This window comes from Vanellus vanellus (assembly GCF_965231255.1).
Source record: "Vanellus vanellus genome assembly, chromosome: 1".
NCBI lineage: Eukaryota > Metazoa > Chordata > Aves > Charadriiformes > Charadriidae > Vanellus > Vanellus vanellus.
The window spans coordinates 78,759,957-78,776,645 of NC_138905.1; the positions used below are offsets into that span (position 1 = coordinate 78,759,957).

At 40.5% G+C, this 16,689-nt stretch overlaps 1 protein-coding gene across 4 annotated transcripts in view; it reads right to left on the reverse strand.

Annotated features, from left to right (window-relative positions):
• PHF21B (PHD finger protein 21B) overlaps window positions 1-16,689 on the reverse strand; it is a gene marked incomplete at its 3' end in the record, with an annotated part of 176,550 nt that overhangs the window by 22,792 nt on the left and 137,069 nt on the right. For all 4 annotated transcript variants that reach the window (XM_082498545.1, XM_082498543.1, XM_082498544.1 and 1 more), the window contains 2 exons: window positions 3,663-4,013; window positions 1,413-1,535 (listed from right to left, as the gene is read on the reverse strand). In XM_082498545.1, the coding sequence (XP_082354671.1) occupies window positions 1,413-1,535; window positions 3,663-4,013 (474 nt within the window). The remainder of the gene's footprint in view (window positions 1-1,412; window positions 1,536-3,662; window positions 4,014-16,689) is intronic.

A 16,689-nucleotide genomic window follows, 5' to 3' on the forward strand; every position in this document is an offset into this window, starting at 1 on the left:
CTTCAGCATCCTACCCAGAAAATTGTGCCTGCCGAGACCTCCAGCATACATGGTAGGAATAATGTTCTTGGTTACAAAAAAGGCAGTCAGGATATTCTAGTTAGCAATTTAATGAAATGCTTATTAAATTTATGAATGCTATACCCAAAAGTGTCCCCAGTTCCATGGTCTTTTTCTGCATCTCTCTAGAGGATTTTTGCTCAAAATTCTTTCTGAAGGGGTAAGTTAGAGGCAAAGAAAAGGGAACAGTTTCTCTACCATTATGTTTCTAAGCAGGATCTCCCAGCCCTTCTGCCCACAAGGTGCTACATAACAAATAATCTTTTGGAAATACCTCCCTAACCAAAACAGGACCCTACAGTCCCACCATTCAGCGGCAATGAAGGGTCAGATTTTAAACTTGGGAGGTTTCGTAAGTGTAGGTCTGCAGTGCTTCTGCATAAAGCTGTGATATGCGAGGCTAAGAGCCGCTATTTATCCTTAACACTGTTCTCGCTATAAGAACCTCTTAAAATGGTAAAATGAATGACCATCCACATGCCCCAAGTAACATTATAAATTTATCCTGTAATAATCCTCTTAAACCTACAGCTCCAAGGACGTTTTCTTGCAACATATTTATTAGACTAGTAAGGTTAAGATTTCACATGAGCTGAGGATTTCCACAATAGAAGTAGATTCAGTTTGTAGAACTTCTAAAATTGCCTCAAAAGTATGCACAATCTAATGTGAACACATCTAGTCAAAAACCAAAATGCCTGTTAAGGAGAAACTCCATTTCTGCAAGGACTTCTGATTTATATTTTCATTTACATAGCAAATACAGTTCATAAAAGAGATTTAATCTTATAACCTGCTTTCTAATCTCTTACTCAAAGGATTTTAATGTATTTCAGACTAGAAAGAATCTGTGTACATGTGGGAAGACAGGTATGCAGCAAATGCAAGAAACTGTATTGTTACATACAATCCGAAAATTGCAAGATTCATTACAAAGAAGATGTAAAGGCTCAACTTAACAAAAGAAATGTTAATTCAACCTCATACGCAGCCTGTAAACCCGATGTTATGTATTTGATAACATAAAAAAAAGTACCTGAAGCTTGTATAGATCTTTCACAAGAAATACCACTATACCCACGCAAGGTGCTTAGATTATGATGAGACCTACAGTTCTTACATTTTGTGACACTGGAAGGTTTGAATGATATTAAACAAATTTCTCAGAGCACCTCACTGGTGGAGAAATCAATTCGAATGCAGTGATTGGTTAGAGAGATGAACAACTGGGAGAACCATGAGTACAAATGCAGTAATTATGTATGCACACAGAAAAACGTTTAGAAATAGCCCCCATAACTTAACCGTACTTTAGCTCATTTATTAAAAAAAAAAATAATTTAAAAAATCACCTCTGGATTTTCCTCCTTTTTCTTTTTGGTAGCAGGGGGTCCCTGAGCTGACTCTTCAGGAGGTTTCTTTGTCTCCACTTTACTTTCTGTCTGGGTTTGGACTTGAGGCTGAATAATGATAACCTAAAAGACAATGTACAAATAAAAGAATTCACTACATGAAACTGGATTTTTCTGCCTGAAACCTTTGATTCTTCTTTGAACAGTTACTCAATACTGCTACAGACACCAGATGCAAGTCACAAGCCAAAAATATAAAAAACTGGATACCTAGGCTGGGCTTCTAAATCCATACTTAATTTTCACAGAATCACAGAATTATCAGAGTTGGAAGGGACCTCTAGAGATCATCTAGTCCAACTCTCCTGCCAAAGCAGGATTGCCTAGAGCACATTACTCAGGACTGCATCCAGGCGGGTCTTGAAAATCTCCAGGGAAGGGGACTCCACAACCTCCCTGGGCAGCCTGTGCCAGTGCTCTGTCACCCTCACCGTAAAGAACTGTTTCCGTGTATTTGAACGGAACTTCCTGTGTTCTAACTTGTGCCTATTGCCCCTCGTCCTGTCACTTGGAACCAATGAAAAGAGCCTGGCTCCATCCTCCTTCAACCCACCCTTTAGATACTTGTATGCCATAATAAGGTCTTCCCTCTAAAAATTAGTTTTTATAGGTGCATTGTAAACGTACTGCAGCCTAAGGGAGTCACTTCAGTGCCTCTGAAAATTAGGACACTTTCTATTTAGAGGACTTCTGAAGCTGACTCAGCAGCCTAGCTTTAGCACTCGTGCTGTCAGTGATTTTAAGGTCTTTCCTTTGATTTAATTTTGCATACAGGTAGAAGAGACGGAATTACTACACATTCAAAACCATAGTCTGATCTGTCATACCAGTGTTATTTCAGAGTAACTACATGTGGATGGGAAGGAAGATATTCCTCAGTGCTACTCATGTAACTGAGATCAGAGTTCAGTCCTCAGCACTTATGTGTTATGAGCAGTGGATGTCCAGTTTTGCATCAACAAAACAAACTATATGTTTTAAATTAAAATTAATTCTGGCTTAGAACCTATAGGCATTACTACACAGACCTCTTATACATGCATGTATGTTAGCATATTCAGCTGCTCATATTTGAATTGAAGATTTACATGAAGATTTACACAGTGCAGATAACATTATCTCAGAAGCTATTAAATTAAAAGGAACGAAGGACAATTTTGGACCACAGAACTACACATGAGGCTTTATACCGATAATCAAAGCTTCATGAAGGACTATGGGACTATGGAAGACCTTCCTAAGCTCATCTTCTTGGTGAAGGTTATTGGACTTGAATGTTTGGCCTTTTCCATCTATTTCATTGCTAACTTTCAATCAATGTTATTTAATTGTTGGATGCTTCATCTCAGTCACTCTAGAAGATTCAAGAGCATAAAAAGGGATGTTTCTTTTAACCACCAGCCAGTTTAAGTAACAGAAAAATGAATTACGTTAGAGAAGTGGGGAAGAGATGCCTGCTTTTATTTACCACAAAAGGCATCCCAAATCCTGTATTGTTTTTTAGCACCATATAAGAACCTGTGCTGCCAACAAGACCCGGAGTAGTAGGATCCCAGTAGTAAATTACAACAAATGTCTGCTTGTTACATTGGCAGGCTTTATTGAATCTGTTTCTGATATGAGAGTGGTGAAGTTCTTGTATTTCAAACCTGAAAAGCAGAACAAGGAGGAAACAACTAATTCACAACTTGATTTTCTTCCCACAGATTCATCTGCTGATCAGTTTTGAAACCCTGAGCTCTCATTTCATTTGGTCTTCCCCTGAAAGTGTAGAAGGAAATGCCTGATTATTTGATATACTCCTCTGGGGTCAGTTGATATAACTGGTATCACTGTATAATTGAAGAGAGAATCCATAGGAAATCTGAGCCTGCACAGAATTCAGGGATATTATTAGTGAGGATTGGTTTAAGGAAATGGAAGATCATATGGTCCCATTAATGTCAGGCTACATCATGACACAATTTGGTGCTGCTAAAACATATGTATGTACACAGAGAAGTGTCTACTAGTGTCCATATGTCCCCTTAAGAATTTTCCCATTGCTTTCTCATTATTATCTTCAAAAGGAACCACTGACATCACTCTGCACGGGGCTGTGCACTTCCACGGGACTATACTGCTTACATCTGCAATGTAATTCCTCTGTTTGATAGCCAAAAAAAATATGGTGGGAAAAGCAGAACCTACCTTGCTGTCGGCACTAATGAGGAGTGGTTGAACTTTAATGCTATCGTTGACCACAGAAACAGTCGCGCTGGTGCTGATAGGAGTTGCATTGTTGGGGGAGGTGGAAATGATGGCGTACGCCACACCTGCACTGCTCAGAGGTGATGAAATACTTGTGGACTCGGTGACACTTTGTGACTGACTGTTAGGCGTCTGTACATGGCTGACGGTGTTATTGGCAGTCGGGAGGGCAGGGCTGGGGTTTTTGATGCTGACTACGGTTGCCTTCTGGAAGGTAGGAGGCTGCTTGGAAGGTTGGTCTCTGCACGGGGAGATAGGGAGGCTGTCTGGAATCAGGGTCTTTGGCCTAACCTACAAACAGAGTTAGATGTTATTACACACAACCTCACACCGTAACGAACAAACACCGCATACTTGCGCTCTCCCAGTAGAATCTCTAATTGCATTAACCATGGAACAAAAGCATCTAGAAAAAAATAAGGTAGCAACTCGAAGTAGCCAGGCATTCATTTACTTGTAGATATATTCCCAGCACTCCTCAGTTGAGTCATTTTAGAGTCCTTAACTCACTGCAATGCTGAACAAGTAGGGAGGAAAAAGTCAATTCCTCACTTTTATTAGCATACATCCATACAAATGCTACTCAAGTCACATCCAGTTCTCAGCAGTGATGTTTAAGCCACAACCTTTGCAAAGGATGTAAACCCCAGATACAATAATTTCTGAAGGACACAACACCCTTGCTATGAATTAAGAAGTGGGAACGGAATCATTAAGGGAGTTGTGCGAAAGCATTTACATGAAGAGCAAGCATACGCATTTATGCCGGTGGATCAGGGAATGAAGATCCTTGCATTTTTAAGATGTACCACGTCTAATGGAGAGGAGATCAATCACAAAATCACTCAGCTTACAAAAAAAAAAATAAAAAAGGGAAAAAAATAAACTCACAACCATCGAACTTCGTATTTTGTTGCTGTAAGTAAAGAGCTAGTTTGCAGCTGTGAGTGGATGCAAAAGGAACTTCCACGGATGGAGCGGGAAACTGTTTGCCAAGATCTGCGAAGGCTGTGGCTTTACCCAGAGCCATGAATGATAGCTGTGAACAATTGTTTTCAGCTAATGTGATGTGTTTCCAGTGGGGTAATTAACGTCACCCTGTCAACATGGCTCTGCCTTAACAACATGTTAAGTACAGTTCCAGGATTGAAAATAAATAATTTAAACTGCTTCACATGAAGTTAACTTCACTCCCAGCTTATTCGTTAACATGGCCAGATGAAACAGTCGGTTCCCTCTGTGCTTATTTAGTCCTGTCACTTCTCACACCTTCCATACTGTGAAACAAAATGACAAGTTGTAACAGACAGACATGGGAAACAGCTGCCTGTGTCACTGCACTGTAGTCTACAGGAGCCCTTCCAATGATGCCGACTTCAATCTTGAGCCTAAGTAAGCAATTTAATGAAAATGTGGGGATTTACTGATGTGCAGAAAATCATTTCTCAAGGCTGGCCATCATCCTCCATCACGTCAAGGAGGAGCCGTACCCGTCTGTCCCCGCAGTGAATATTAAGCGCAGCAACACACGTATTGCGAGCTCCTCATGTTTTGATAACTCAGCCCTCAATTGCTGATAGGATCCTAACACCTACGAGCAGTGCAAATGTGCATTAGAGGCACAGTCCTACTCGGGAGTGTCTAAATTGTCAGTAACCAAGGCAGAGGGAAAGCAAAAGAGGAAACGGCCAAAGAAGAGCAAAGGGGAGGGTTTGCCCCAGGTCCTGCAGAAGACTGGTGAAAAAGCCAGGAAGTTGCTGTGTTTGGCTCACAACTTCGGGGTAACACTGGAAGGCTGCATAGATCCACTGCAAAATGATGCAAAACTGTGCTAAACTATGACTAACCATATTCAAGATACACTGACAGTAACTGAAGGGGGTTTTGCTCTTTTTCCTCTATCCAATCACTTTATGTAATCATTATTTGATTTATTTAGTTAAGATACCAGACAAATACCCTGGCCAAGTTGCTTAATAGATGAGTCTATAATTAGCTTCATATCCATAATTAGTTCATGGTCTTATTTTCAAAAGTAGCACAGAGAAGATTGCTTTAAACCCATCTTGGTCTAGGCATTCTGCAAAACCAAAGCTTTTCACATAAACAACAGCTCAGTGCAATAGGAAACATGATGCTTAAAGCAGTTTGTTCATGTCTATATCAGAGTCAGTTATACAAGCAGACTTTGTAATATCTACTTTTATATTTTCATAATAATATCCTTTCCCTCCTATATTATATCTTATATAAGTCTCTCACATGTAAGCCTTCAACAAATTGCTCATGCTCATGTGCTCAGAGACACGTTCACAGAAATAGTATCATTCAGAAAAGAAAATCTGAGAAGCTTGGCAAAATACAGTTAAAATGTATTACCATGGCTAAAAAACCCCAAATTTAATTCTGAGCCATTTGGCGAACATCTAAATTTTACCGTGTCTCCTTAAAACAAAATAATTTTCTTGTAAATTAATATAACATCTTTTACCAACAGAAATACTGTAAACACAGATAAGCACATACATACAAGGAAAGAGAGAGAGAGAGAGAGAGAAAATAAGGAGTAGTTCACATCAAAGATTCAATAGAACAGTCACTGCGATCTTTAGAAAAAATCACGTCTGACAAAAAATCAGCTCAGGAGTTTTTCTAGCCAAAAACTGTCATGTAGTCTACCAGGATCTACTGTATCTGTCACTCTTAATTGCACTTTTATATTTAATCAAAAGCCTAATTAAAACTAAATGCCTATACATATTCCAGACATATAATTATCTTTTCTACACTATCACATATATATATTGACTGTCAGATGAAATACCTCAATGAATCCTACACACACCCTTAACACACATTCTGCAAATTGTGGATGAATGCATGTTACATTGCTATAAAATAAGCTCTTCCTGCACAGACAATTAAACAGACTTAATTTTCCAAAGTAACATATTCTCTATAGAGCGCTGCATACCGAAATATCTGATATGACTTACCAAACTGGTACAGCACAAGAACATATGCCGGGCGTTTTCTGCCACCGTGTGATACAAAGGAGGTATAGCGGTCTTCATAATCTAAGCCTCTGCAAATTCCCTGGTAAGTTCGACTAACGTTGTCAGAGCATATTTATTTGCAATTATAGAATAATAAAAAGGGTTCGCTACAGAAAAAGTTTCAGGTGCTCCTGAATTAAAGCTAAAATAAGTTAAAGTTACAATAATGTTTATTTCTACAGCCCACAGGCATGGATCCAAAACAGAAAGCAAGCACGGAAGCCCCTCGTCCTCTGACACCTATGAACCTTCCCCCCTTGAATATAAATACTAAGCGCAGGCACTTAATAAACAGCTAAGTGAAACACCTTTAGCAGAGTTTCATGCTAAAAACCAAACTGCCACAGCAATCTGTGAGAATAAATGGTGTCATCTGGGAAAAAAAAAAAAGGAAGGAAAGAGTGTAAAGCTGTAGCTTAAATTTGGGAGATGAAAGGAGGACAGTGGCACTAACAGCAGTTTGGAAGTTGCCAGTCACTGAAGAAGAACTGGAGAAAAACCAGGACAGGGCATGGACTGCATTTCACATGCAAGGTATCAAAAATACGTTTTCTACTGAAAGTAGCACAGGTTGGATTGCACCGGCTCCCATCACAAGAGCCACAGAAATAAAAGGCGCAGAAGTTCAGCAAAGGAGAAGAAAAGAGAAAGAATAACAGACAGCATGTATGTTACGGAGTTGGCAACTGTTGGCGAGCGCTGCAAATAACAATTCTCCTGTAGCTCAGCCCTCCTCTCCCCAAATATCTTTCATTTAACTTCTGACAGCTGTCAAAACAGAATGTGATACTACCAGGGCTCTAAATGCAGGAGAAGAGAGCGCTTCTTCTTGAATATAATGATTTCACAAACCCGTGTTTTTCTTGAGTTTCCTCAATACCCACGATAACAGAAACATTTGACTTTTGGCGGCAATATTCAGACACCCCTGGTACTTCTCAAACAGCCTGCAGGTGAGCACACTGTTCAAGAAGATATTCCCAGGCCTGAGAATTCACTAGGTGGGGGCTGTCTGCTTTTCAGACAGGGAAATAACAGGGAGCCCAATCCTGTGAGATGTGCAGAGAGTTCTTTTGTTCAGCAACCTCCAATTTCATATATTTTAAAGAGTTTCAGATCAGGAGGGAACCAGCTCCTGTGACTAATATGACTTCTTGTATATCCCATATCATTACGCTCCATCCAGATGTCCCTATATGAAGCCCAAAGGCTTCCATTACACTGAAACATCATTCCAGCTCTCAAGAGCACAAATGATTGAATACCGCAGAGGTGAACGAACTGCTGAGTGGTGGAGGTGGGAGAGCCTGATGTGTGTCACTATTGACAAAGGCTGCTGTGACCATGGGCAATCTATTCCCTGAGCTACATCCCATCAGGTGAGCCACTCCCATGCTACAGTCAAGAAAAAGAACTTAAAAAAGAGAAACTCTTAAAAATAAGCCTTCAAGATCCAACCCAAACAGGTATGGGGGAAAAAGAGGAGAAGAGAAAGAAAGCACACAATTCCTCCCATCTCTGTGGGCAATTCTACGTAGTCCTAAAGGACGGGATTTAATTAGAACAGTTATCTCTGTGCAGGTGCTATGAGAATTGTTAAGGGCAATTCTGGTAAATGTGTTCTCCTTGTGAAGAAGGGAAGTTAACAAGTGCATTTCAATTACAAAACCAAAAGGGATCACCATGATCCTCCAGCTCACAGGCTGGCCATAGAATTTCTCCCAGAAACCAAAGAGTGATTTTAAAAGAAAATACTAAAGACTTCTTAGCAATGAATTCATCACGAGTCCAAATAAACTGTTATAATACGTTATTATGCTCACAACTGGCATTTTATTGCGAGGTTGAATTTGCCTAACTTCAGCTTCCAGTCCCTGGATCTTGTTATAGCTTTGTCAGCAACACTGAAGAGCCCTCCCCCTCCCCAATATCAGATATCAGCTGGATCGTGCTCAGCATCAATCAGCCCTTCGTACTGGCAGGGCCGATCTGTATGAAAGTAAATTTTTTCAGCTCAACGCAATATCACATTGCCTTTGAGAGAAAGACCATTATTCACACTTTATTTTCACTTCACCCTTGTACTCAGAGCTTAAAAACAAAAACTCAAAATGGATTTGGCACAATTCATATGTCACAGAGGCAAAGTGCTGGGAGCAGCAGACAGAGCTTTCATTCTTGAAAAGCTTTAGAGGATCACACAGAAAACATTAGCAATGGCTGATAAAATGAGTGCAATATGGGGTAATTATATCCTTCACCAGAATGAACAGATGCACACTGACTTCAGTAAAGCTGTGTCTATTTATGCCAGCTGAGGACCGACTCTCTCCCTCTTCTTTTTTTAATCAACAAAAATTATGTAAAAGACAAGGTTTCTGCATAACTTTACAGCAATGACACACCCTAAAATTCAGGTTGCCCGACTGACCTGAATATGAGTGTTTCCAGCTTGGCTGATTTTTGATTCCTTTCCTGATAAACTCCAATTATCTTCAGCCAGGTCTGAGACCGCAGTCAAAATAAACACAGTTTATTTTCTTGCCACAGGGGGAAGATTTAAAACCACACGTGACTGTGGATCCACATACACTTTTCTCCCTTCTCCTTGATGGGGCTACACAAAAAGGAAGTTACTCTTCAGTGCGTATCATGAGGAAACCCCAGGCAAGATGACCCAGCTCAGTGAATGCTGTGTTCAGATACCACATAAGCCTCCCCTTAGCATCTGCCTGGAATATTAGCCCGGGAAGCCACAGAAGAACGATATGAAATGCAAGGCAAAACCCAAGCAACTTCTGCAGCCCACGTTTCCAATCCTGCTGCTCGGGACAGTGACAACCAGGGAAGAAATCTTAATCTGACTGAAACTAATAGCAAATTTGAATAGACTTCAGTAAGGCCAGAACTGCAACTAGGACCTTGAAACAAACCCTAATCTCACATTTTATATGCAACGCAACCCAAGAATCACTCTGTGGTATTTTCACACATATTCAAATTATGTGCACTACATCACATTTTCCACTGGACGGTATACCTACTGTGATTTGGTATTTCAATTTGTTAGTCATGGATAGCCAACTTTAGTGTAAAGTTGACACACAGATAATATAACCCCTGTGCAATTTTTAAGAAGACAAAGCTATTTCATTTAGTTTTTCTTCTTCAGCTTTGCTTGATACTACAGAAATGGAAACTTTGCTGAGAGGGATGTTTGTGTGGGAATCCGCCAGCTCTGCTTTTTGTGGATGTTGGCATAAGCCAGTCAGGTGGGAGTTCTTTATTAAAAATGTTATCAGTATTTTGAACACAAAACTGTGTTTTCACAGGAACTTGACTGACTTTTGCTAATGAAATGTACATTTTCTCCTCAGCTATATTGCCTGTATTTTCTGGTTTGGCATTGCTGCCATTGAGTTGATGATGCGTTAAGTGGCTCTTTTCCATTCGCAAAGGGGAAAACTACCATTAAACCAGTAAATTAAAATCAATATTATTCCAAAAAAAATAACAAGTAGGGGTTGAAGTTGACAAGGATTTCTGCTTTTTTTCCTTCTGCACAATGATTCTGTCCTTGAATATGCAGTTATCTATGTGCCTCCGAGGAAAGAATTTAATCTTTATTGTTTAGGATTACAATAGAAATATAAAAGCTAGGCTGTGATTATACACACCAGTCAATAACTTACTTCCATTTCTACTCTTTTCAGCATTACAAGTCAGCTTGCTTCTCTCACAGATACTCATCTATGATTAACTTACTTCAATTTAAATATAAAGTGTCCATGAAGCCTTTAGGCACAAGCAAGCGAACATCTGTCTGCCTTCCTTCTATCCGTACACTTTTCATAGGCGAGCTCTGAACTAATCCACACAGCTGGGCATTCATTGGGCTCAAACTCTGGTGTCACTTTAAAGACCATGGATATCACTGCTTTGTACTGCCCATCACTTTAAGAGCTTTTCCCGCTTGTAGACAACAATCACAGAATCACAGAATGGTTTGGGTTGGAAGGGACCTTAAAGATCATCTAGTTCCAACCCCTACACCATAGGCAGGGACACCTCCCACTAGAGCAGGGTGCTCAAAGCCCCATCCAGGGATGGGGCACCTACAACTTCTCTGGGCAACCTGTTCCAGTGTCTCACCACCCTCACAGTATAGAATTTCTCCCTAATATCTAACATCCTAATTTAAATCTACCCTCTTTCAGTTTAAAACCATCACTCTTCATCCATATATATATATCTATCTCCTAATATATATATATATCCTAATATATATATATATAATAACAGCATATTATAATGAATTGATCAGCCTCAACTCATTTATTATCCGAAATAAGAAAATTTGAAAGATAAAATAACAATAAAAATAATGACAAAAATAATTTGTCTGCTGACAGCCTGAGCAAGATGGAGGCACACAAAAAGCTCAGACATCAGGAGATGAAAATGAATGTTTTAGGGACAGGAAGCAGTGCAGTGAATTCCCCCACGCCTCTGCTGAAGTACTACAGACAGAGAAAACCTTCCTATCTGCCTGTCATTTGGCCAGAGGCCTACTGCAAGCTTGTACAACTGGCACGGCGGCTCAGAGACACAGCATAGTCCGGATTTAAGCCAGACATGGATCTGAAGCCACATCACTTGCATGGATGCAAATGGTGTCAGTGGAGAGAGGGGACATTTCTTCTCATCTTCCTGATATTCTGCAAAGCAGCATTTGATGTGGAGAAACATGAGAGTTTTCACCTGGGAAAAAGGCACCACATCAGGTGTTAAAATGGCTTGAATCTTTCATGGGGGTTTATGCATACTTTAGGCTCCTACATGCAGACTATCACAGAGATCTGACTTCCACAGAGGTCCTTTTCAAAATGTTCATGACACTGAAGGTCTTAAGCATCAGTAACAGCCAGTTCTGCTTCTCCTTCCCCACCACCATGGATCAGTTCTCTCATCAAGAACAGAAAACTGACACTGAAACTCAGAAAGGCAGAGGTAACAGAGGGAACTACTTTGCAAAATTCGCACCTGGGTGTAGTTCCCCTTGACATAGCATACGTGCTTATCTTTGTCCACACTGCAGAACACTAGATTTCTCAGCACTGCCAGCCTCTGGCGTACCACCATCCACAAGGAACAGTTCTTATCGCACCACCTTAGTCATACCTTCATCTGTCTTGGCTGCACTATAGCACTGTAAAATACGTACCACGGAGAACTCCAGATGCTCCAAGCCCATGCTTCCCTCAGCAACACAGGCTACCTATTAAACCTATCCACTAGTGCGTAACTGAGATTCCCACAGACTTTTCAATAAAGTACTGTGTTTTCATCCCAATCTTCAAAGCTCTCCCTGTAAAGACTCCATATGAAAGGCCAAGGTGGGCACGCATCTCTGGTGCAGGGGGGTCTCTACAGCAAGGCTGATGCTCATATAAGCAGGCATCTCAACCTTCTTCTCTACGAATTAAGGGCACAATCTTCATTGCTTTTTACAATAAACATTTTCTCTGTTATGCTCCTCTGACAGAAATACATAGTGGCATGCAATTAATAGTAGCATGCCTGTTAAAAATAAACCAACTGATAAAAAGGAACCCTAACCAGAACTCTCAGCTGCATGCACTTCTTCCCAAAGGGAAAGGATGAGAGAAGAAATCGCTTACAACAGATGTTAATCTTTGTGCTTAACACATTACCGGAAGGTGCTTCAAATGCAGTGACAAGCACAGTATAAAAGCTTATATAGAATAAAAGAGATTAACAACTATATTTATTAAGGGCTACATTTTCAGCCAGGCCTCTGCAAACCTTTCTTTTGAAAAAGCAATTTTGTTTCTGTTTTCTGCATGCATACAGTCAATGAATATTAAATACTGTTGCAAAACCCTTAGCTTGGTTATAAACCACGCTGATTAAGTTACCTTGAATTAGATTATCTCCCTTCTCCTCCACTAGCATTCCAACACATCCCCCTGGAAGCACTGAGGGTTATATACCAGAAAGGTGCATGACATCCCGTAGGGGATTATAGTCCTTTTCTTCTCTGATATTGTAATAATGACTTTACCCAATTCAATTATTCCTCACTCAAACAAACAATAAAGTGCTCCTGTCTCTCCGATGCACAATTCTGTGTAACTTTTTATACAAACATGTATATCTGCTACCTTGTTTTCTAGTTTCACAAAAGGCTGACTTGTATTTAGCAATATTTTCCCCACTTTCTCATGGCTATGCGTAATCTTTACACTTCAAAATAATGGTGGGGGTTTTTCTTTAGACTTATGAGAGTGGCTTTGCCACAGACCAATCTGTCATCACATTTCTTGTACAGTACACAGTGGCATCACACAACTTGGGTTCTGTCTATAGGAGTAATTTTCCTCTCAAGAAATCTTCCAGATGTCTTATCACCAGGGAAGCCAACAGTAGTGGTTGGTTTTGGTACACACGTGAAGAGAAGCAACAGCAATCAGCAGAACTGCACTCATGAGAACTATGACAAGAAATTTTAAAAATGAGAATGTGCATTTAAGTTTTGGGAACATCTAGAGACCACAGTCTCTGGCTGGGCTCGCACGGTACCCAGTGATGAACAAAACCACCGTAACAAAACAGCCCCTGTCCCAAAGCAGCCTGCAGCCCAGTGACCGAATTCATACCCTCCTGAATTATGCATACTAAAATCACTACAGAAGATAAAAAAGAAGCAGCACTTGACAGCAGAACTGGCTAGAGTCGATTGAAAAACAGGCACATTTCATCTAAAGCAGTTGTGCGTACCTGTTTCTTTTCACCACTAACCTGCGTGATAGCTCCACTGCAGCCATCTGCTACCTGACTCTCAGTTCAACTCCAATCAGCAATGTCATGAGCAAAGCCAACCCAAGCCCTGCCTTCAACCAGGACTGGAAAAATAGGTCAGGGAAATAACATAATAATCTGATTTAACTGCTATTCAACTCACTACAGTCTCTCCATTAATTTGAACAAGAGTTGGATTGGGCCCAAATTACCGACAACAAAATGGAAGGTTTATTTTAATATCATCACTGTTTCATTTAAGATCTTCCATTCAAAGAACAGAAAATAAGATTTCCCAAATGCCTTCAGGTGGCTACAGTGTGACTTAAAATTTTATGTAAACCAGTTCAAAATAGACAGACTGTCTGCACTGCAGTTGGAAATTGGAGCCCCAACCTGACATAAGGCCACCCCCTCCTCACAGTTGATGGGTGCCACAAAGCAGAGGAACAGCTCAAGAGCAAGAGAGTGCATCACCCACGTATTTGAGTAAAGGAGCTCCAGGATTTGCTTCTCAGAGTGCAATGGAGGGTCTGCAGTTTCAAAACATCTCACCCAGCTGGAAATGTCAAAGGCCAAAGTAAGAAGAGCAAGACTATCTGGAATTAAATTCCCAAACATCACAGCTCATAGCACAAATTTTATTTATTTGATGAAAGCAAAAATAACTTGAAATTCTGTTGAAAAAAAATTAAAAAAGAATAAAGGTCTGCCAAAGAGGCTTGTTTTGGCAAATAATGAATGCCTAAAGAAATATTGTTTGTATTGTGCAATGAACTTGTAATTAATGTTTGTTTGCTCACCATTTAATAGCAGTTTTGCACTAAGTGATGGGATTTTGCTGCCATTTGTGAATGTGCAGATTTTGAAACTTCATTCCCCATATGGAAGCGCTCCCAGGGGGTCATATCATAAACCCATTCAAATGAACAAAACAAATGACAAGTATCTGTACAAATGTGGAAAATGAGAAAGCTGTATGTATTATTTTACATAAGTATTGTTAAGTGCCTCAGTTTACTTGAGTGGTATTTTCCTGCTTGGCCGCACAGAGGTAAATCAAAAGAGGCTGTCTAGATGAGGAGAATGAAAGCACCAAACCCATAAAACTCCTTTAGATGTGATGAGGGGCCCTTAAATGGAGGAGTCCCCTGTTTCTTTCCAGCCAGCCTGGCAATGTTTATGCCTCTCATACCTACATCTAAATCTAAAGGAAGTCTGAAATCCCAAAGAAATGATGAGACTGGCCAAAAGGAGAAATGTCACGTAGCAATCGGTGTGCTGTCAAGAATGCAGACACTGACCTGGATTAATCCTACTTATCTACATGCGCCTGAAACAGAAGTGCTACCTGTCTGGCTAAGAGGGAAGCCACTTCCAGAGGGCGACTCGGAGACAAGTAGGCTCCATGGCAGAGAGCCCAAAAGGGATCCACCTAGGCCTTCCACCCCGCCACAGACAAGAAGAGAGGTAGCAGAACATACGGACAAGATTAAGCCAGTTTAAGTGATTGCCACAGTGCCTGCCACTGCACTTGCACAAACTACACCTAGACTTAGCTGCTTAGGTAAATAGGCAGGTATGCAGGTGGGCTTATTGAAGTCTTTGCTGCTATGGTTTCATTGCTATTAGGGCTCTACACAATTCACTGTTAAAGCCAGACTTCGCAGAGATGCAGGTCGAGGAAGGTGCAACACCTTGCAGAACAAGATTCAGCCATAGCTAACATGCATGAGTATAGACATTGTGCTGCTTTAATTCTTTGAGCTGAATACTATGGACTTCTTGGTAGAGGAATGGTGAATACGGTTTTGTTTTGAAAAAGCTGTCCCTTTAATTTGCTGCTGCATAGGCACCCAGAGCAAAGGTTGTAGCAAATGCCAAACTCAGTTGGCCCCTGCTTGTTAGTATGCTTGAGATATGGCAGCAAAACTGCCTTTCAGAAAGTCAGTCCTAGAACGGTAGGATTGTGCCACTAACTCAGAGCAAGGTACAGAGCCATGTCTGTCACCCAGGGGAGACACAAGGAGGCTAGTAGCCAGCCTCCTCTGTAACTATGTCTGACACATAATAGCTGAGAGGACATGGATTGTGTGTGATAGGATTTAATTCTGCACATTTTTCAGCTCCTACTGTAATATATTATAAGCCCCTTAGTTTCCAAAATAATTTTTAATTTGATGCTTGTTTTCTCAGAGCTGTGAGGGAGAAGAGGGAAGAGGTATTCTTTACCATAATGCCTTTGTGGTATTACATGGCCTTGCTTCCTGGCATTTTTATATTTCCATATGAAGTTTCCAGTTCTCCTAGACCACAGATTCCTATCAACCCTTAAAATTTGCCAGAGATGACTATGCACTTACCTAGTTATTACAAAGGAGAGCTTTCACGGCGATATGGTGCTGCAGCTCACTTACAGTGGCCTCCCAGATCACTGGTATCCAGCTGTATCTGGGGAATGACAGCTTTACATCACTCTGATTTACAGCTATATTAAAGATATTTTGAAGGCATTTGACTATTTAGTTAGAAGCAAAACTTTCCACTCATAGATGAAAACTTGATCTCTCAAGACATCAAGCAGAAAGCTCTGATGGGTCGAGGGAGCTCCCCACTAGGAAACAATACGGTAAATTTAAACTTCTCTGTAAGCTTCAAGTGGTAGAGGAAAAGATAGGCCATGACAAACTGCAAAGGAGGACGCAGCGTGTAAAAGGGGCAAGCTGTTGTCAAAGAAGGAAGTATTGGCCTGTGAAAAGTCAGGAAAAACTCAGAACTTAAGATGTACCTCTGATAATGCGGTCTTACATGCAGCTGCATACCGTGTTTTTAGTTTTGACAGAAATGAGATTGCTATGTGGTTATTTCCCATGTATATGAAATAGAAAATTTAGTGAACTGTGGCTCAGTGCGGCTGAGGAAGAGTTGGTGTTTCATTAGTATTAAGCATGATTGCATAAACAGGTCTGAAATTGAAGGCTGTGCTAGGAAAGGAGTGAAACAAAGTGAAATACAAACACAAATATTACTATGAGCTAAACAGCAAGACAGAAAGGATATATGTTCTTTTTGAAAAGTTGAGGAAATCA